The sequence below is a fragment of the Trematomus bernacchii genome, unplaced genomic scaffold, assembly GCF_902827165.1.
Source record: "Trematomus bernacchii unplaced genomic scaffold, fTreBer1.1, whole genome shotgun sequence".
NCBI classification, from domain to species: Eukaryota; Metazoa; Chordata; class Actinopteri; order Perciformes; family Nototheniidae; genus Trematomus; species Trematomus bernacchii.
Genome location: NW_022987705.1, coordinates 6,241,636 through 6,263,367, shown reverse-complemented (window position 1 = coordinate 6,263,367; position 21,732 = coordinate 6,241,636). Strand labels below are relative to the sequence as shown.

At 38.0% G+C, this 21,732-nt stretch overlaps 1 protein-coding gene across 1 annotated transcript in view; it reads left to right on the top strand.

The window, feature by feature from the left end:
• LOC117490221 (ryanodine receptor 1-like) overlaps positions 1 to 21,732 on the top strand; it is a 58,131-nt gene that overhangs the window by 25,905 nt on the left and 10,494 nt on the right. Inside the window, 32 exon segments of the mRNA XM_034139845.1 lie at positions 67 to 182; positions 288 to 355; positions 449 to 570; positions 728 to 777; positions 949 to 1,009; positions 1,106 to 1,232; positions 1,743 to 1,854; positions 1,941 to 2,022; positions 2,116 to 2,246; positions 2,339 to 2,659; positions 2,768 to 3,008; positions 3,154 to 3,241; positions 3,330 to 3,422; positions 3,907 to 3,921; positions 6,704 to 6,874; positions 7,038 to 7,097; positions 7,199 to 7,333; positions 9,288 to 9,400; positions 9,508 to 9,604; positions 9,692 to 9,801; positions 9,904 to 9,955; positions 10,343 to 10,417; positions 13,860 to 13,959; positions 14,041 to 14,120; positions 14,193 to 14,269; positions 14,376 to 14,449; positions 15,495 to 15,523; positions 16,923 to 16,998; positions 17,119 to 17,207; positions 17,440 to 17,568; positions 17,639 to 17,743; positions 21,586 to 21,667. Of these exon segments, the coding sequence (XP_033995736.1) occupies positions 67 to 182; positions 288 to 355; positions 449 to 570; positions 728 to 777; positions 949 to 1,009; positions 1,106 to 1,232; positions 1,743 to 1,854; positions 1,941 to 2,022; positions 2,116 to 2,246; positions 2,339 to 2,659; positions 2,768 to 3,008; positions 3,154 to 3,241; positions 3,330 to 3,422; positions 3,907 to 3,921; positions 6,704 to 6,874; positions 7,038 to 7,097; positions 7,199 to 7,333; positions 9,288 to 9,400; positions 9,508 to 9,604; positions 9,692 to 9,801; positions 9,904 to 9,955; positions 10,343 to 10,417; positions 13,860 to 13,959; positions 14,041 to 14,120; positions 14,193 to 14,269; positions 14,376 to 14,449; positions 15,495 to 15,523; positions 16,923 to 16,998; positions 17,119 to 17,207; positions 17,440 to 17,568; positions 17,639 to 17,743; positions 21,586 to 21,667 (3,281 nt within the window).

The window sequence follows — 21,732 nt, the reverse complement described above, 5'->3', positions numbered from 1 at the left end:
TTGACTGTATGTGGGACATCTTTCATTAAATTCAAGCACAAAGCGTTAAACTGTGTTTCACTTCAGGGGCCTGAAAGATATGGAGTCTGACATCTCATCCATCGAGAAGAGATTCGCTTACGGTTTCCTGCAGAAGCTGCTGAAATGGATGGAAATTGCCCAGGAGTTCATCGCTCATCTTGGTACTGTGGAGCATGAATGAAGAGCATATCCTGTCACATAATGATAGTATCCCAATAGTTACACTAATAATATTATATCGTATTTTGCAAATGTGTTTTACACAGAGGCTGTGGTAAGCAGTGGACGAGTGGAAAAGTCTCCTCATGAGCAGGAAATCAAATTCTTTGCCAAGGTGAGTGTATTTAACAAAGCTCGTGTTGCCACAGTTTTTAAGGACCAACTTGTCCTCATCTCTGTACTAAGTGTGAAAACTCCCTATTTTCAGATCTTGATGCCTCTTATCAACCAATATTTCAAAAACCACTGCCTCTACTTCTTGTCGACACCTGCAAAAGTTCTGGGTAGTGGTGGACATTCTTCCAACAAGGAGAAGGAGATGATTGCGAGGTGATATCTCTTTTTTATATTAATTTACTGCAGATGTCACCTAAACCCTAAACATGATATGTCATGTTTTCATTTCATTTATTACTTTCCCTATTTCATCAAAATCTCTTTTTTCTTGTATTTCCCTTTCCTTCCTTTTCTTCCCTTCCCTTTATAGTATCTTCTGTAAAATGTCCGCTCTGGTGAGGCACAGAGTTTCTCTCTTTGGTAAGATGTTTGTCTCTCAACATCAATCTTTCTGAATCTTTTCAATCTTTTCTGTGTTTCTCATGTGTGGCTGTAATGTATTTTTCCACCACTCAGATGAAAGCAAGTGGCGTGACAGTATGTGATGATCTGAATGTTTTGTTAACAGCATAAGTGTATTTGCATGTGCAGGAACGGACGCTTCGGCTATTGTTAACTGTCTTCACATTCTGGCTCGGTCATTGGATGCAAGGTTTAGTATTTTTGTATTTCCTCACAAGATACATAAAGCCATTTGGATAAAAGTGTTTTTGTTTTTCATTATATTCTTTGTTATTTGCCTTATTAGGACAGTAATGAAGTCAGGGCCTGAGATTGTGAAAGCGGGGCTGCGGTCATTCTTTGAGAGTGCTGCTGATGACATAGAGAAGATGGTAGAGAATCTCAAACTGGGCAAAGTATCCAAAGGCAATCAGGTAATAGAAGAGCAAAATGTTTGAAATGGTCTTGCACATATTCCTACCCCCAACTTCTGCAAATTATGTTCTAATCATTATACCTTAAAGGTAGGGTAGGTAAGTTTGAGAAACCGGCTCGAGATCGCTAGAATTTGAAAATACACAACCGGAGAAAATCTGCCACTTCCTTATAGAGCCCCTCCTCCAACACACACGAACGCGCACATGACCAATGAGGGCACGAGATAAGTTTGTGCACAGACGGAAGGCTGACAGGCAGGTAGGCCATCCAGTTATTTTAGCCGGGCCGGCTAAAATGATTGGTCGTGCTTTTTACAGTATTACAGCTTCCACAGATGACATTTTTTTATGGATTTTTTGTCAAAGCACTTAAGATATTCATTGCTATCGGGATGTTAAGAGCATTCCATGGAATATAACAAAAAGTGTATCTCGAGCCGGTTTCTCAAACTTACCTACCCCACCTTTAACTATCCTAAGACCATGTTCATATATTCTCTTTTATAGCAAGTGAAAGGTGTGTCCCAGAACATCAACTACACAACCATTGCCCTGCTGCCGGTGCTCACCTCCCTGTTCGATCACGTCGCTCAGCACCAGTTTGGAGATGATGTCATGCGTGAGTGCTTTCACATAAGCACATTTCTGCTCTGTTTATTTGTATGTATCCTGACTGCTTTACATATCTCTGTTTCTATCATACAGTGGATGATCTTCAGATGTCATGCTATCGAATCATGTGTAGCATCTACTCTCTTGGGACTGTCAAGAATCCACATGTTGAGAGGTAATTCCATATCTTCATACATTGAAATCTGTAACGTTATTTAAAAGGAATCCTCAGGAGCATTTTGTTGAACACTCGTGTTTGCATTTACAGGCAGAGGCCAGCTCTAGGGGAGTGTTTGGCTCACCTTGCAGCAGCGATGCCAGTGGCCTACCTAGAGCCCAAGCTAAATGAATTCAATGCTTTCTCTGTTTACACCACAAAGACACCGAGGGAGAGAGCCAGTGAGTGCTTTGCCCTTCCCTCAGCATCATTTACTGACAACGTCTTGTATCTGAATTGAATTAATGTATCTTCCTGTTTGTGAATACCAAAGTCTTGGGCCTTCCCAATGAGGTCCATGAGCTATGTCCAGACATTCCTGAGCTGGACGCTCTACTCAAGGAGATCGGGGACCTGGCAGAGTCAGGGGCCCGGTACACGGAGATGCCTCATGTGATTGAAATCACTCTGCCCATGCTGTGTAACTACCTGCCTCGCTGGTGGGAGAAAGGACTGGAAAACTTCCCTGAGATGGAGTGCCAGATCTGCACAGATGTCACATCCGAACATCTCAATCAGCTGCTTGGCAGCATCATGAAAATTGTTGTCAACAACTTGGGTATCGATGAAGCCTCTTGGATGAAGAGGTTGGCTGGTGAGTTTCTTGTTATCCTCTATTAAGTAAAAACACTGTATACATCACAGTGTACGCCTGAGTGAGTTTTGGGGCAAGTTAGATAACGCCATTTTCTTTCTCTTTTAGTGTTTTCACAGCCCATTGTCAGCAGAGCAAAGCCAGAAATGCTTAAGTCCCACTTCATCCCTACAATGGAGAAGCTGAAAAAACGCACTTCAAAGGTGGTGGCTGAGGAAGACCATTTGCGGATGGAGGGGAAATCAGAGGGAGATGAGGAAGACGGCACTATACGTGATGAGTTTGCTGTCCTCTGCCGAGACTTGTATGCGCTCTACCCTCTGCTTATTCGCTACGTGGACAACAACAGGTACATTACAATCAGCAACATATCACACATTTTGAACTGTGAATCCTGCCTGCTAGTGACAGAAATAAAACACAATGCACATATCCTTTCAATCAAGCCACACTTGTTGCGACTCTGGGGAGCCTTAAAGTTATTTGTTCTGCAGGGCAAGATGGCTGACATGCCCAGACCCAGATGCAGAGGAGCTCTTCCGAATGGTTGGAGAGGTCTTTATTTTCTGGTCCAAATCTCATGTGAGTATGTCCCCTTGCCTTTAAATTCAGCCATATGCTGCAACTTGCACCCTTTACTGTGTTATTTCCATTTCTCTCTCCATTGTAGAACTTCAAACGAGAGGAACAGAACTTCGTGGTGATGAATGAGATCAATAACATGTCATTCCTCACCGCTGACAGCAAGAGTAAAATGAGCATGGTGAGTTAAAGAAAGGCAGAACCAGCGCTGCTGTGAAGCTGCTATAGTGTCAGATCTTAAATCAGGTATATTGCCTTACAACTAGTTTTTATGTGTTTTTTTACTCTTGTTTTTTTATCATCATTTCAAGATTTTGTTACAACCATTTTCAGCCAGGTGTAATGGCCATTAATTAAACTATTATAACCCATAGTATGGCTGTAATAATATTGTATCACAGACTATAATCAAATAAATACATCTTAAAAAGAAAGGCACAGAAATCTTAACCAGGTACAGGATTTCCATACCTAGGTGTCTGTTTTTTTGTTGTTATATTCTTTAATATCCTTTTTATTGAACTTGGTTAACAAAGCAAAGCCTCCTACAACTTATGGAGGTTGATTGTAAGTCGCATTTTTTAGAACAATAGCAGTTGTGTTAACAATATTCTCTCTTTGGCTGTCCTTTGTCCTCTTCTTTTGGGTTGCGGCTGGGTTTCCAGGGCGGGGACTCAGAGGTTAGACTTTGTTCCTGCACGACCGCTGTGCTGACCGCATGGCACCTCACTTTGGGGGAGCTTTTCATCAACCTCTCCAGCACACTGGCACATCTGATCCACATATAGCGCATCCACAAACACAAAAAGTACACTGTCACTCAGACACACACAAAGATATCCACATTCCCTACAGGGAAACATGATCTGAGACAACTAATTCAAATGCTTTTTCTGTACACGCAGCGGTATCTGCTTAGTCATGAATACCTTGCAGTCTATTCAGAGTGTAACAGTTGAGAATTTGTCATTGCTATAAATACAAAGGTATACATATTAATAGAATATGAAAATCCTTGCTAGAAGTCTCTTCAAAGGAGCAACAGATGGAGTTTGGATCCACTTACACTGTCATTAGTTTTGTTATACCCCAGTGTACCAACACACAGTCCTAGAATGGATCACTCCATGTCATACACAAAACTGATGTATGTCTGCTTGATATATCATATACAAGATTTATTTTATAGAAAAATGTATGATTGTGCAAAAAGGACGAATCACACATTATTCTGATAAAGGATCACTGGACAAATGGGCAGGCCCCATCTGTGGGCCATCCCCAGTCCTGCCAGTGTGTGAGGGGGGGAGTCTAGAGGCGCTTGATGAAAGTACTCAGCTGTAGATTTGGGCTCATGGCACTGGGCTTTACACCGAGCCCGAGGCGGCAGTGAAAGCTCAGTGCCATCATCCTGTCACTGAGTTTGCTCTTTTCTGATCGTAGTTGAGGTGGAATCTTCTAGTATGTCTTTTGTTTCTTTTTCGTTGAAGGATAGTTGACCTGTAGCGTCTGTAATGCAGCTTTTTGCCACTAGGGGATGATGTTAGTCTTCTCTGTGCTCTTTCTTCTCTCCTCCCTGGAAATGCCATGGCACATCATGGCTTAGTTTCCTTTTACACTCCCTAGTATCCACACTAACACATGACTTGATGCTTAATTTCACTGAAGCAGATTTTTCATGAAACTATTTGTTGGGTTCCCTCTTTAGAATGTGCTCAAAATCACCATGAACCTAACCAATACATTAATTCACTCTTATTTTCTATATTATTCCCCAAAATGCTTTGCACCCTGTTTCCTCTAAACTAGTCTTCCATAACACACTTGTGTCTGGCACTGAATAAAAGCAGGAGCAGTGGATGATGCACATCTGGCACTGATAGTGTTTGTTTTAACTTGGATAGGGGGGCATAGGGCCTCAGGGATTGACTCGATAAGACATGTCTTACAACGAGAACCCAACAAACACCTCCAATGAAGATATTGCCAATAGAAAGCCTGTAACCGGGCTCTTCTGTACACTTTTACATTTTCGCCTTAATGTACAGTATGAGTCTGAATTTTGATTTCAATTCATCAAAGGACTATATTCTAGCCATTATTCATACACGGCTAGCTAAGGGAATACATACTCGAGTCGCTATAAACAACACCATAATAGCCAACATGGGATTTTGTGGATAATTAGCTGCTTTTAGTTCTTTCTAGCAGCAATATATGAGTATCAATATCTCATTAATACAGTTGCTAAGTCCCCAAGTCAGTTTGACTTCTTAATTTCTCCTGTAACTTTACAATCTATACTTTTCTGTGTGGTTGCTGATGAGAAATACCAAGTAATAATACATTTGAACTGGTCTGATATAAACACGGTTCATAGTGTATTTAAAATATTGCCTTTTTGAGAATTGGGGGAAATGAATTCCTAATACCTGAATTTTGACCCCTACAATTCTATGGCTCGAATAGAAATACCATGTGACTTATTCACGGAACATGCATTTAATAGATTAAACATTCATATTTTACGAAATGCATTTATACATTGCATGCTCTCACATACATTTGCACATCTTGGAGGACTCCAGAAAGAGCAGATAACAGAAGGACTGAACTGTCACAGAAACAGAGTAGGAGCACAGGATGCAAGCAGGTGTGTGTTATTAACAGCCTGAACACTAATAGGTCTAACTCTAATTTCAAGAATTGTGTACTGTAACTTCATCTAATATTTTAATCTTTGAACAAGGGCTGCTGTTTAATTTCACAACTAAAGAAAAACCCAGGAGTTTGTTGTCGATATTTATCATGTTCATGGAATGCTGAATGGATTGTCACTTGAATGAAATCTGTTTTCTGTTGCATGTTGTTTCAATGTAATTTCACTGTTTCTTATAAGACCCATTCCCTTTCCCAAAGCCAGCTATTTTCCCACGTTGCCCACACATTTTCACAAAACCCTCTACTTACCAGTCTGAGCTCAGAGAAACAACTACTTAAATATTTGGGGAATTAAAAATGCAACTTTTCTGTTGACAGTAACATGTTTTAAAAGCCAAGTGAATTTAGCTGGGTATTTCTACGCGGGGAGATCTACTGTTTGCATACTTTCCTATTGAAGAGCTTGCAGAACTGTATAGTCATCACTAAAAGGTAGGAGGATGTTCATTGTGTTAAAACAGTCACCTAGCTTTGTCAATAATAATGTCATTGTCATACATCATACTGTATGTGATGTACAGTAGCATATACTGTACAAGGAATCAGCTGCATATTTTCTCTTGTGGTGTTGCAGTCGTTTCTAGGTTAAACTGGCGAGGGCTTATATCCATTTAATGACTGCCTGGCATTGAATCAATGGTGTAATGTCTTTCGATTCAAAGCAGTGGTAACTGTCGTTTCATACCTCTGGCATTTTATCAGATGCTGTGAATGCTTTCTGGTTATCGTCCCTTTTCTCAGGGTGGAGGCTCAGATACGGAGCGTACCAAGAAGAAGAGACGTGGAGACCGTTACTCAGTGCAGACTTCACTTATTGTGGCTGCCTTGAAAAAGATGCTCCCCATAGGCCTCAACATGTGCTCTCCCGCCGATCAGGAGCTTATCAACTTGGCCAAGATCCGATACTCCTTGGTAGTTTTATATTACTTTAAATGAACTTGATTAGTGTAAGCTTCTGTTGTCTGACTTTTAACCCTGTTGTAGCCTTAGCAAAGTAACCATTCCACTTTTAACAGTTTTACCTCCCAAACCATTTTTTAGGAGGACAATGGTTGATAAACGTTTTACTTTTCAGAGAGACACTGATGAAGAAGTTAGAGAGTTCCTGCAGAACAACCTTCATCTTCAGGGCAAGGTATAGCTCCTGTACTGTAAGCTCTTTAGTGTTGGAATCTCATTTGTGATACATAAGCAGAATACATATCAGGAAGCTCTGTATCCCTTTGTTTGGGAAAGGTGGACAACCCGTCGATGCGCTGGCAGATGGCTCTCTACAAGGTGATGGCAGGGAAGGCTGAAGATGCTGACGCTCCGATGAAAGTTGTCAAAAGAGTGCAGGAGGTTTCTGCTGTCCTCTATCACCTTGAAGTGGTGAGTTATTCTCAACCATACCTGTCTTTACTTAAAATGCATACAGTCTCTCCATCATTTGGAGTACACAGTCAATTTCTCTGAGTAAAATTGACTCAAATTGAAGAAAATTTTACTCTAAAGATATTACATTCGGTCCCAACCTATATATAATATATATAACCTATAAATGTACTCTTTGTTCAGAGTTGTATTTTTAGAGTTCATTTTACTCTATTATGTGCTTAGATTTGACTCTGCTTAATGGTTATTTACTCTATGTAGTGTATATTAAAAACAACTCTACTGCCATTTTACTCATAATAGAAGTTCATTTTACTCCCAATCGAACGTCATTTCACTCCCAATAGAATAAATGAACCATAATGATCTTTACAATAAATAAATGGGCGTGTGTGAAGCTGACCATTGAGCGGCCCGACCAAGCAAGGAGGCAGAGGCAGAGAGTTCAAATACAACCCGGTGTTGGCATTTATTCCTCTTTGTGGTACAGGATACACAGCCTCAATATGACTGTCTCACGTGAACACAGTCACCAGCAACAGACAAGACGGGAGGGGGAACACTTTTCAAACTACAACAGGAAACAGAGACAGACAAACTAAAACATAGACAGATCGTGACAAATATATGCATAAATTACATATAATCACATGCTTCCTGTGCAATGTTTTAGCATGGAACAAATGAATATACTTCACCAATAATGAAGCTATATAATCCGTAACGGAGACCGAGATCTATGGCCCCAGAGATCACCTCCGTTACAGCGTGGTCATGGTTTAACTCCAATAGAATTGAGTCTGCATTTTTGATCCCACTCTAGAAGCTATGAGTAATAAATACACTCCAAAATGATTAAATATCACTATTTCAGAGCAAAATAGTAATTACTCTGGAAAAAATACTCACCAATATTTCCTGTGATAGATAAGAGCATTCCCAAAATGCTACTTGTTGTTTTTCCATAAATTGATGGCAATCCGGATGTTCAATCATCCCTTGGGAGGGTCAGGCATGGCAAAGGGATGTTGTCAATATGATTGACTTCTTATATATTTCATTCTTTTATTGCACATTTTTCTTTATTTATTGTGTTTATATATGTTATTTGATCTTTTATTTATTCTTTTTATCTTTTTTATTTATATATATTTATTTATTTTCTTATATTTTATTTCATTTTAAAATGGAACAACTGTCATGAAAACCTATTTCCCTATGGGATTATTTAAGTATTTCTGATTATGATAACTTTTCACTGGAATCATATCTTAAAGTGGACCTATCATGCTATATTATAATAATATAGTGTAGGACCATACCTATATAAGGCATATTTATACTTTTTTTTTTTCTAAATACCAAACAGGTCATGCATTTTAGCCATGCCTCATTTCGCTCAATTTGAAAAATGTTAGCTCTGTTTTTGCAAGGGTTGATTCTGTGAGAACAGCACCATCTAGAGGCCTGGCATATGTACTACAGCGTCTCCAGCGCTTTCGAACGGCAATGCCGTGGTTGTCTCCTCCTGATTGGTGGAGTTGGCCCAATAGCCGTAGCGCCACCGTCCTGACGTCAGGACAGTGTTCAAATCTGGATCAGTTTTTATCAGATCCGTTGCAGCCCCTTTTTTAGAGATTTGGGTATGGAGGAAAATAGAGAGGGTTGTGTTTTCTGACACTTGGTGAGTTCCCTGGAACTCCGGGGACACATATTCATGTATAAAAGACGTACAAAAGTGCATTTTGCATGATAGGTCCCCTTTAAGTATTTCTGATTATGATAACTTTTCACTGGAATCATATCTTAAATGATAACATGTGAAAACTATAATAATTAGTGTTGAGGGGGAAATCTGTCAAAAATGACTTCACACTTTTCCTGCAGTACATTAAAAGTATCCATAGGAATTGTTTGGCCACTCTGCCAATGACTCCCTCCTCTGTGACAGACGGAGCACCCGTTTAAATCCAAGAAGATGGTGTGGCACAAACTGTTGTCTAAGCAGAGGCGCAGGGCGGTGGTCGCTTGCTTTAGGATGACACCTCTATACAACATTCCCAGGTTAGTGAAGCATATCAAGGTCACAAATGGGGTGTTAAAAAAAACTGTTTCAGATGTTTAAAAGTGCAAATACAAGTTGTTTATGGTTTTGTTTTTTTGCATTGCAGGCACAGAGCTTCAAACATGTTCCTCGAGGGATACAAACGCAACTGGCTTCACTCGGAGGGTTACTCGTTTGAAGACAGGATGATAGATGACTTATCTGTGAGTGTTATCTAACATCTGTTTGATCTTGAATAGTGTTTTTTTTCCTCTGACATTACTTGCTCTTCCTCTCCTTTTGCATCCCAGAAAGCGATGAAGCAAGAAGAAGGAGATGAAGAGGAAGAAAGAGAAATGAAGCCAGATCCCCTCCACCAGCTTATTCTGCATTTCAGTCGTACTGCTCTTACAGAAAAGAGGTTGGATAGATCATCGCTTTTACTAAACTGAAATGCTGGAATGTGGTTTAAACACAGGGTGGTAGGTTGTTGACCATTTGTCTTCTCTTGTCTTCATTTCAGCAAACTTGATACAGATCATCTGTATATGGCATATGCAGATATTATGGCAAAGGTGAGTGACAAAGGGTTTTGACCATAGAACTAAAACGATTAGTTGACTTATCACTTAGTTGTTCAAGAGTGAATCAATGTCAGACTATTTTGGATAATCGATTAACCATAAGAGTAATTATTCATGAACAAATAGCAAAAAATGCTGTTTTCAGCCTCTCAAGAGATTTCCTTTTTCTTTGTTCTCTCACAAAACAAGACATTAACTTCATTTACAAATACTTCCCTTGATCTTTGAGAAACTAGAATGACATTTTTTTATTTCTGACATTTTACGAACCAAATTCTAAATAATAATTGACAGATTAATCAATAAGGAAAGTCATTGTTGGTTGCAGCTCTATTTGACTATGCTCTAAGATAGTTGTTCTTGTCTCCATCTATGTAGAGTTGCCATATTGGTGAGGAAGAAGAAGGAGGAGAGGAAGTGGTGGAAAATGCGGAGGATGAGCTGCCATTTGAGGTGCGACAAACAGAACTGGTAATGGGCGGCGAGGGGGGCAAGGGACCAGGAACACAGAGGAGCGGTAGCTCTCAACGCATTGAGTGACCTCATCATCAGAACATTACTCCACAAGCACATCTCTCTCTCTGTCTGTCTCTCTTTTATTTATGTTGTCTGTTCTGTCTGCTCGTCATCTCTTCTGTTAGTTCTGCTTCATTCATTGTGATTTTATTCAGCTCCAAACTTGAAGCTCCAATCCAGATTTTTTATTACTGCATCAAATACCATTTGTACCCTAATCTCTTTAAATCACACTACTTTCGGGACAAAATCATAACACTCACTAGAAATGTGTACATTTAAGATTAAAAGTTTCAGAAGACCCATTGGTCCTGTTTGCCTCAAATCTGGATTGGGTCTAATAAGATTAAATTAAATTAATGTTCTAACATCAACAAAATTAACTATTAACTAATGATAATCACACTAATAATCATCACACTAATAATAATTCACTTCGAAATCAGTTATCAACTTGATGGACATGTAAACCACTTTGGAAAACGTTATGAAAAATGAAGCAATGTGTAAGAAAAAGAAGCTCAAATGTTTCTGTCACACCATGGCCTAACACACTGTCCCTTCCTCGAGTTTTATACTTTACAGCTCATAGAATTTCAGTGGACTGGCAGGGCTTTTTAACTTTGAAGGAAACGCCAGCTGCTACATTCCTTGTGACAAGTTTATGAGTCGCAGACACCTTCTCAGACACCCAGTGCTGACTTCACTCTCTAATGCAGCTGAAATATTAAAACAGATTTCTGTTTGTTTGACCATAAGCTATTTTCATGCTTTGTCAACGCATATTGTTTCTTTAAAACACTAAAACAATATTTGTATATTTAAAAAACCCTTAAAAAAAAGTGTGTGGGCTGATATCAAACTGGGGAGTTAGACATGCTAAAATAAAAAGGCTTGAGATGATATTAGATGTTTTTAGAGGCCTTTCAAATTCAAATCTTTACTGAGAGTGATTTTGAATGTGATCTAACGCAAACTCACTGACTAGTGATGTCATTCCTCCCAGTTTATATAGCTGTCTTGTCTTTGTCTTTCTCTCTGTCTCTTTCCCCATTGCTCCATGTAACCCCTCTCACCTTCATAACACTTGTCTTCACTAACTGAATGCTACTGATCAATGTTCCCTTCCCCCACTCACATAGCATACTGACAGACTACAGTGAAAGCCAGTGTAGAACACGCAACGTTGAAAGGTAAATATTCACATACATCATACAGTGCATAGTTTATCACCAGATGTCATCAGATACTCAATAGGTATTATATTTCGAGGTCCAACTGCACTACACATTGTGGGTAGAGCACGGACAGGCATACGTGGGTGGTTGGGTGGGGGGTGGACTTGGGAGGGGGGTGGTTTAGGTTCATAATGTGGGATGTTACAAGTTGATTGTGATGTTGCTGAAAAGAGGAATATTCATTTGTCCTCTGAATTCAGAGATATTTGTTTGATTGCCATTTTCTTTTTAAAATGGCCTTTCATACACAGTCTGCTCAATACAATAAATAAAGAGTAATGCATAAACAGATGTAAAGATTGAAGGCCATTCAGAGCCAGGGCTGTCATGGTCTTGGGGTTTATTTTTGTAAGTCCTTCTCCTCACGTATCATTTCTTGTTTTAGTTCCTGCCTTTTTCTTTTCCACATCTGTGTGATGGTTTGCCCCGCCCCAATGAATTTCACTTGATTCTTCTCTGCCCTGCTGTCATCTGTCTCACGTTATCACCCTTATTCCTTCATTCATGCTGCGTCTCAATTTGCGTTCCACTGTACCACCATTTGCTGTTTTAAATGTACTAGTATGTCAAAATACAGTGCGCTATGTGTATCCAGATGGGACCAGCCTTGTTGCAGTTTGTCCGGTGAACACAGTACTTTTTTAATAAACACGCCTTAATACTGGCGCTGAAAGAAGCCACCATTCAATTTTTGGATACATTAAGCGGTCTGTAATGATTTGCTACTACGAATGAAGCTATACTAACAGCTGCAATCGTAACTCATGGTTGGAGGAAGGACTTCGGCCTTGTGTGATTTGAGACAGCACTACAAGGTCACATTTCACAAAAGTGTTCACAGTGTAGGCCTGGCAGGGTACTAAGAGAGAAATCAAAATTGAGACACAGCATAATTTTCTGTGCTCGCCTTGTCTTATCTCTGGTGAAATGGTAGACCACCCAGTATTACAGGTAGCAATAAACACGAACTGACAAAAGACAATGGGAGTACAGAAACACAATGTAAGGGGGATGAAATTGAAGGACAGGCGACTGCTGACTGATGAGAATCGAGTAAAACACTTTAGAGCGGGGCATATCTGGGGGAAAAGACAAAGGCAGTTCACACAAGAAAAACAAGAGGAAATTCAAAGGAAACAAACTTCAAATAAAAAAACTGAGGAACTAGACACAAAACACGTTTTTTGTGTTTTACGTTAATATTTTAAACAATTTGCTTAAGAAAGACCCTCTGCTATGAAATGCCAAAGAAATATCTCTGATACAGAGGGATTACAGCTCTTGCTCAAAGTGTCTTTTGTGCAGAGCTTCTGCAGTTAATACACTTTGGTAAACTATATGGCTGAAATGCTAAGCCAATCAGGTTGTTTCCTGTAGTCTAACGCTTGCTCTAGCTAGCAAACGTGAAGAAGTAGAGTAACAACTCCATGACTAATAAAGTGAGGTGATAGAATGTATGCAAGAGACAGATTTTGTATAGTAAAACAGTACTGACAGTAAAACAAAAATATAAAAAGACAATAGTGTTGCACATAGAAGAGAAAAGAAACTGCAATAATTGTCCAAATATTTTTGATAAACCAAAAATAAAAGCATGAGATGTACATTTATTTATTAATAGTTAATCGACAGAACTTACGAATGAATAGATGCCTTTTCTTTTAAAATCACTTTATGTATAGCCGGTATCTGAAGTGGAAAGACGGTAAGTTGATAACACAATGATAAGATGAAAAGTTAGGTACTTGAGAGAGAGGAGAATGAATGTGAATTGAAATCGGGAATATGAATTGATAGAATGGACACTTTTCTTAATAAATATTTAAACACCTTGAGCCTCTCCCACCAGCTCTTAGTATGTTCAGACTTAGACTTATAAGTGTTAGGTTGAGTAAAAAGGGGTGCTACCCGATTGACTAAATCCCCCGTTTGATTCTAGTACTTGGAACTTAGGACGGACTTCATGTCCAAACCTGGACATGGGTTTAAGAAAAGCTGGTGCAACCCAAACCTAGTGTATTTATAACTACTATTAAATATTTAATCAAATATCTGACCTTGAAGAGTCTATTCTATCCATTCAAATTCTCTGTGTGAAGTGAAACCGTACCAAATGCTCATAGTGTTTGCATCCACCTCAGGAAAAAGAAATGGAGAAACAAAGGCTTCTGTACCAGCAGTCACGACTTCACAATCGTGGCGCTGCAGAAATGGTTCTGCAAATGATCAGTGCTTGCAAAGGTAGGCTTGTTTACACTGTTTGTCTGGAAGTTTCCTGCACTGTGAATACGTTTATGCTAAGTTTACGTTTTGTACATGTAGGTGAGACCGGCCCTATGGTGACTACCACCCTTAAGTTAGGCAACTCCATCCTTAATGGTGGAAACTGTGAGGTGCAACGGGTATGTATTCTGAAAACAGTTAAGTCTTTCTTTAAATTAGAATTTTTCTTTAATAATCTTTTTCTTTTTCAGAAAATGCTGGAGTACTTGAGGGACAAGAAGGATGTTGGATTCTTTTTGAGTATCCAGGCATTGATGCAGACATGCAGGTCAGTTTTCTTTTTAAATGACACCATTTTCAACTAGGAATAGTTATGTGCATTAATTCGAAGAGTTGGGAGTGCAGATCTAATTTTATGTTTATGAATTTTGCAGCGTCCTGGATCTCAACGCCTTTGAGAGGCAGAACAAAGCAGAGGGGCTGGGCATGGTCTCAGAGGAGGGCTCTAGTACGTTGTTAACACTCATCCATCACTTAGATCCAGCAGACATTACACCACAGATACTGTTTGAATATACAGTGGGTAAAAAGCTTCATTTTTTATCATTTGGGCTGCTCTAAACTATTATAAATGATAATATAAAGAGGATTTTCAGTCCTGTGAGAGCCACAGATACCAGATGGTTTGCTTTTTATTGTAAGAGCTTATGATTTATTGATTGCTGTTGGGTTGTAAAATCAATTTGAACAAATAAAATGTTTCTAAAATACTTTACCCACTCTAGTTTTAATACTATCATGTAATAAATTGGAACATTTTGTATAAATTACATCTCAAATGTGTACACTGTAGACCACATCAACAGGGTAAACACAATCAAAGTATCTGAAAAGTCTATAAAAACTATTTTACAACCTAAAAATATGTAAGAACTAAATTATACCGTTATTATATTTATCACAACTTTTCAAATACGGAAGGCAAACCCTGTTCATATACGCAGAATTGACTATTAATTCATTTATACATTATACGGTAATTTGCAAATTTCTGAAGAGAAAACAAGAACCAAAAGCAAGTGATGTTATCGTTATGTGCCTCATTAACAAAAGAATACATGAATCAACATAAGACATGAATTAATAAATCAACATTCTGAGAAAGTATTAATTCATCTTCCTCTAACATGAAATATTAACACTTAAATAACGGTTAGAGGGATTTAAGGATTGAACTTGTTCTATGTCTAGTTGTATAACTTGTTGATTGTTTTTCCGACCTTTTGTGCTCTAATTCTGGAGGTTTTGAAATCTCCCCTGAATGAACATGCCATGGAACATTGTTAATCTCCCCCTCCTCATCTCTTAGTCCTCAACTGTCAACACACTGATCCTCTCTCCCTTCCCCTCGATCACTGCCACCTCTCCCTTGCCCCTCCTTTCATGGCCCTCAGACATGAACCCAAATCGGGGTAAATCATCATTTCTGTCCATCTCTTATTTAGCTTTCTCTCCCTCCTCTGTCCCTCCTGCTCCCTTTTTCTAACGCTGAGAGTCCAACAAGAGAGGATTGGATGTGTCTGTCCATCTTTCCTTTTCAAAGCTCATGCCCCTTACTTGCATCCATTTTGAAAGGCAAAGAATGGAATCTGGTTTTATCCGCTAATAGAAAAAGACTAATAGTCATTATCTGAACTCTCAGACTCACACTGTACAAACTGACTGAGGTTCAGCAGTCCCATTCCTGGACATAATGGGCTGGATTCCATTCAACATTTTGATGGACAATGCCCTAACCTCTCTGACAATTAACCCTGCTGTATTGGAGCTAAGCTGGTGTGTGTTGCATGGTTGTGTGTCTGTGTGTGTGTTCATTAGTGGTGGACTGGGATTTATTATTATTTTTGAGTTACACAGAATGTTGGAACTCTCATATGATCACATTATATGGGATATTTTGGGAAGAAATGCTAAAAAAAATAAAAAATTGGAAGCTATTGACAAAAGATAAGGCTTTTCAACTCCAATAAAAACAGCTGTGTCCTATTGGTCATATCGCCCACCTTCAAGGCCATGATATATTCAGTATGCAGCCCTTTTTCACGATATATTTCTAAATGGTACAGTGATTTTATATAAACGATGATACTGATTTAGATTAGATTTGTCATTATCAACCCAATTTAAAAAATGTTTACATGCAGTATAACAATAAATGTACAGGTTGATGTTGCTGCCTACAAGTAAAACTAGACCAGTTTACCCCTGACCACTGCAATGTTTTATGAAAAAACTAACTGTCTGTCTCTCTGTACAGCAACCAATATTACTGTCTGTATGTTTATACATGTTGTTCAAGGGATAGTTTAGATGTTTGGACGTGAGATTGTATGATTTACTATAAATAAATGTCAACCTAAGTGTACGCTATATTTAGACATTTTTCACTTTCAACTTACCTTGAGACAATCCTTCTGACGGAGAACTGAAGGTGTCATATCCATTTATGCTTCTTTCAAAACCACCACACTGCCTTCAAATAAACCTTCACTAAACTCAAATAACTTTATACAACATCACATAAAGACTTCCAATCTTTAATATCCCTTTAAATGCATTGTGTGTGTCATTCGTTGTTGTCTTAATTATTTTGACTGCACTTTGTTTCTACAGTATGTATGCTGATGTCTCCTGTATGTTATTATTACAACATCTCATTACAACTCATTCTTTGATTTATTGGGGGTGGGGATTAAAATGTGGTATAAGGTGGTCACTGCTGTGTCCTATACTAAACTCCATTGAGAGTTGATGGTAAGTTGAGTAATCACTTCAGTTTACTAACCCTTACACTGCTTTTACTCAGGCAAACTGTTTAAGTAACCAACAGTAAGACCTGTTACCCTTGTATGTTGTCTTATCTTAATGTGATCTTAGGATGTCATTTAACCATTTATTCTTTTCATTTTCTTTTAGATGAGAAAGTGATGTCGGACGATGAGTTCACCTGTGACCTTTTCCGGTTCCTGCAGTTGCTTTGTGAGGGCCACAACAACGGTGAGGATGAGTCATGTTTCAAATGAGAGGAATATGAAACTCAAACCAAGTTGAACATTTCATTACAGCCAACATTGTCAAGCCTTACTGCCTTTCAAAATAATGTGTCCTTTGCTGCAGATTTCCAGAACTACCTGCGAACACAGACAGGAAGCACAACCACCATCAACATCATCATCTGTACCGTAGATTACCTCCTCCGACTCCAGGTGCAACTTTTCATTTAGCTTCAAGTTAGTGCAATAAGTAAAGAGTAAAATCCAAAGTTTTAAAGGTTGTCACTAAAACTAGTATGTGTTGATTAATGTGTGGCTGATCTAGACATTGTAAGTACTTTGTAAATATTGAAATAGATACAAAAAATTGATAGACCTTTGTCCCTATAAGAAATAATGTTTCAAAGTATTTGTATGACTTACCTCTCATTTTGTTATAATCCAGGAGTCTATCAGTGATTTCTACTGGTATTACTCTGGCAAGGACATCATTGATGATCCCGGCAAAAAGAATTTCTCCAAAGCTATTATGGTGGCGAAACAGATTTTCAACAGCCTGACTGAATATATTCAGGTAAAATCTGAAAGAAATCTGACATTTGCTCTGTGCTTTTATGCATGTAACACATGGTTTCTCTCTCCAGGGCCCGTGCACCGGCAACCAGCAGTCGCTCAACCACAGCAGGCTGTGGGACGCTATTGTCGGGTTCCTTCATGTCTTTGCCCACATGATGATGAAGCTGGCACAGGTACACATATATTCAATATATTATACTTTACAAGTGAGAATTAGTTGCTAAACTTCCTTCCCCGGCCCCAATTTACATGGATTTGATCAAAATTGACAGAATACAACTTTGATCTCATGACACTTAGTTTTCTGTAAAAATGACAGAAATCACTGAAAAAGATTATGCTCCTTAGGACTAGCTCCAAGTGTTGCAGTGATGCCCATTTTTAAATCTAGCTCTGTGATGTTATCATGAGTCTTAAAAGACAGGGTCAACTTATTGTGCATCATGCTAGTGAAGTTTACTAAAATACTCCATCATTACTTCAGCAATGTCTCTCTGGAGGCATATAGTAGTTTAAACCATATGACTCTTTATATATGCATGAAAAACACTAAGTGGTTACAGGACCTACTGTATAGTAAAATGTTTGTAAACCTTTGTTCAATAGGTTCCTGGGTACCACTTTACAATAAGACTACCCTTATAAAGGGTTTACGAATAGTTTGTAATTCATTTATTAATTAGGTTGTGAACACTTTATAAATCATTAATAAGCTTTTATAAGACATGAGATAAACAGGGCGACTGTGACCGGTTGCTTGCCAAATAGTGAGCCCACATGTATCTGTACTGCTAAGTCTTATATTGGCTACCTAGCTTACTTCGTCTCCTTCATCAGCCAGCATCCTTGGTATCTGTTGCTCACTGAGTTGATTCTCGCTAAGTAGCCAATATAAGGCTTAGTCATCTCGCAAAATAGTGAGCCTGTGTTGATGTATGAACACTATGTTAGAACTGGTTTATAAATGGCTCTTAATGATTAATAAAGTGTTTACAACCTAATTCATAACCTAATTATGAACCCTTTATGAATCCTTTATAAGGGTAGTCTTATTGTAAAGTGGTACCGGTTCCTGTATACACTGCATACAAAATTACAATGAGAGAGCAAAGCCACTTTAGATTTCTTGAAGTATTTCAACCATTTTGTTGTGCCTGTATAGGCTGGTTTCAAAGGATTTTTTTTATTTTTTTTATCCCTATATATATTGAAATAAATTTTAATGGATGACTTTTTTTTAACAAAAGACATTTTGATCTGTCACAGCAGGAACATCACAAGTGTACATCTTAAAATGACGGATGGCTGTTTTGGTTTCAGGGTCCTGGTGTTTGCATGCTGGCTCTCGGTCAAACTGTCATGGCTTACCGGGACCCTTGTATAGTCCATAGTCATTTTTAATGTGCTTTTCCGTCCATGACAAGTCAAAATGTCTGTAGTGAAAAAAGAAGAGAAATATATGCATTGAATGTATTAGACATTATATATATATTTTCAGACCACTCTTTTACTTTTAGATTATACAATGCACTCAATCTTTAAAATATTAGACAAACCAACATGACCAAAAGTGAGGAATCAAACTGATTTCATATTAATGTTACTCAATTTCTACAAATAAAAGGTCCAAATACTTGAAGGGAAATCCCAGGGCTTTTCCACTTTATACAGTGCCGTCATCGAATGAGGCTAAGGCCTTTAATATTAGCACAATATCCTGCATGTATAACCCTTTAATCGTACATTCAAGCCGTTGTTCATCAGTTTTCAGATCAGCATTCTCCTAACACACGACTCACACAGAATTACTTTCCCATGCGCTGTCCTCCTTGACCTGATAGTATCAGCTGTTCTACCTTGCAGTCATCATATTTAAATACTATGATAAACAAGTAAATATGCAACATTTTAAATGTGTAAAAAAGTTAAATAATCATAGTAAAGGTTGTAAAAGATAAATGTGTATGATGATATAAATGCATTTTTTAGTGTGTAGATCTATTAGAGTCCAAATGTTGTTTGATTGTCAAACTAAAGCAAATGTGTCGTGCACAACAGCATTTGAAATGTTTTAATTGTGTAACAACTGAATATTTATCTATTATTTAAACTGTCTTCCACATGGTCAATGCAGGGTAAAGTATGTATCTATTTTATTTATCTATTGATGTGATATTGTCTATAATCTTTTCAATGTTGGTTTCCCTTATCAGGTTGTTTTGTACCCACCTGCTTTTAAATATCAAATACAGACCATTTTTAATACTTTAACTTGTGCATTGTATTATGACATTGATCAATGTCATCAATGCAACAATGTTTTTGTATTCAACTGTATTTATTTGTTGTTGATTTAATTTAATTTAATGTGTTTTTTAGTTACACTTATTTATTTTTGATTGCTTTGTTTTAATGTTATTAGCATTTTATTGCACGGCTTAATTTAATACACAATTCTTATTAGTCAATTTGGACATTTCAGAGGTTGTAAGGGATCATGTTCAGCAAGGTGTTCATGGAGCCCTGTCGGTACTATTTGTAGGTACTTAAATACAATATTTAACACCTACTCATCGATACTGTACCACATTAGGCAACATGGAGAGCATACTAAATATAAATTCTCCGCCCAGTAATATTTTCCTTACTACACATTGTTTTGCCTTGTTAAGCATTCATTAAATGTACAGCAGAGAGAAGTGTAAAACCATCATTATTGTAAGTAACAACACACATTACTTTTGCTGAATCAAATATCTTTAGAAAAAAGCAGGTGATTACAAACTTCCTGTGAGAGGGGCTGACTTTTAACCTCCACTGTTGGAGTATACACTTTAATATGGGATTATTTGGTGTTGAAATATACATTTTGATGTGAAATCCACTTTGTGTGCACACATTTAACACGGTTTACTGTAATGCTGCCGTTTCCTTTTACTAATGATTAACCTGAAGCGATATGCTTTTTATTTGGCTTGTGTTGATTTGTGGCTTCTTGTGGCTTGACACTATTTTAACCATAACATAACATTAGTATATACAGTATATTATACTGCATATACATATTTAAACATATATATATATATTTATATATATGTATATATACATGGATGTCATGGATTTAAACTGAAATTGTGTTTTGGTTCATAGCAATCCATGGCATATTTAGGTTGAGAATACTATTGGACATTATATCCTGAGACTATATCCAATGAGTTTGCATTTCTCTGGATAAAGAAACAATGAATTAACAGGTGGTATAATGTTTGTTTACAATACAAACCTGCAGACCTTTTTAGACAACATGTTTGCAGATGTAACCTTTTCTTAGTAGCCAGCAGGTGCAAATGCACGACAATGGCCTTGAACACTTCCATTCGGAGAAAACGCGCTGCACTTCCAAAAATGACATAGAAATATACAAAAACAGTCAACAAGTGCTCCGGTCCCAGCTGTTTGTTTCACTTTGTAGTGTCCCCGCTTCATTAGCATGTGATTTCGCACATTTGTGTTCTTATATTTGCATCGTTGCTTCAGCTGCAGTGCGTTGCTCATATATTGGAATTGTTTTGGGCCATTGTAGCGCGTTTGCACCTGGTGGTGCTTTCCTGAAAGGTTCTTACATGCCATGATGTTCTGTCTGTGTCACAAAAGATTTAGCTAATAAATCTACCGTCGTGAATATTTCATTCTGACATTTAAGTTTTCCTAAACCACATTGACACTTTTATCCCAGCGTGAGGGTTTGGTGGATGAACTACCTTTTCCAGCACCTTATTTGTTGTGAATGGGACTTTAAGCAAAACACAGTATCATGAATGTACATCTCACATCATCACATGAATTTTAGTTACTACAGTATATGATAAAAACATTCTGTGTGACTGCTGCTGAACCTTTTGAATGTTTTCTCCCTACCAATGACTATTACATTTCTATAAGTCCATGTACATTGAAATTATATAATGTTTGCTGTCATTACTGTAAGACCTTTTGCATTTCTTTATGGTCACAGGACTCAAGCCAGATTGGTCTGCTGAAGGAGCTTCTTGACCTCCAGAAAGACATGGTGGTTATGTTGCTTTCACTGTTGGAGGGTAAAATAGTTTTTTAACTCATGTTTAGCAGTTTTCATCTCTCCTTGTCTTTTCCTTTGCAAATC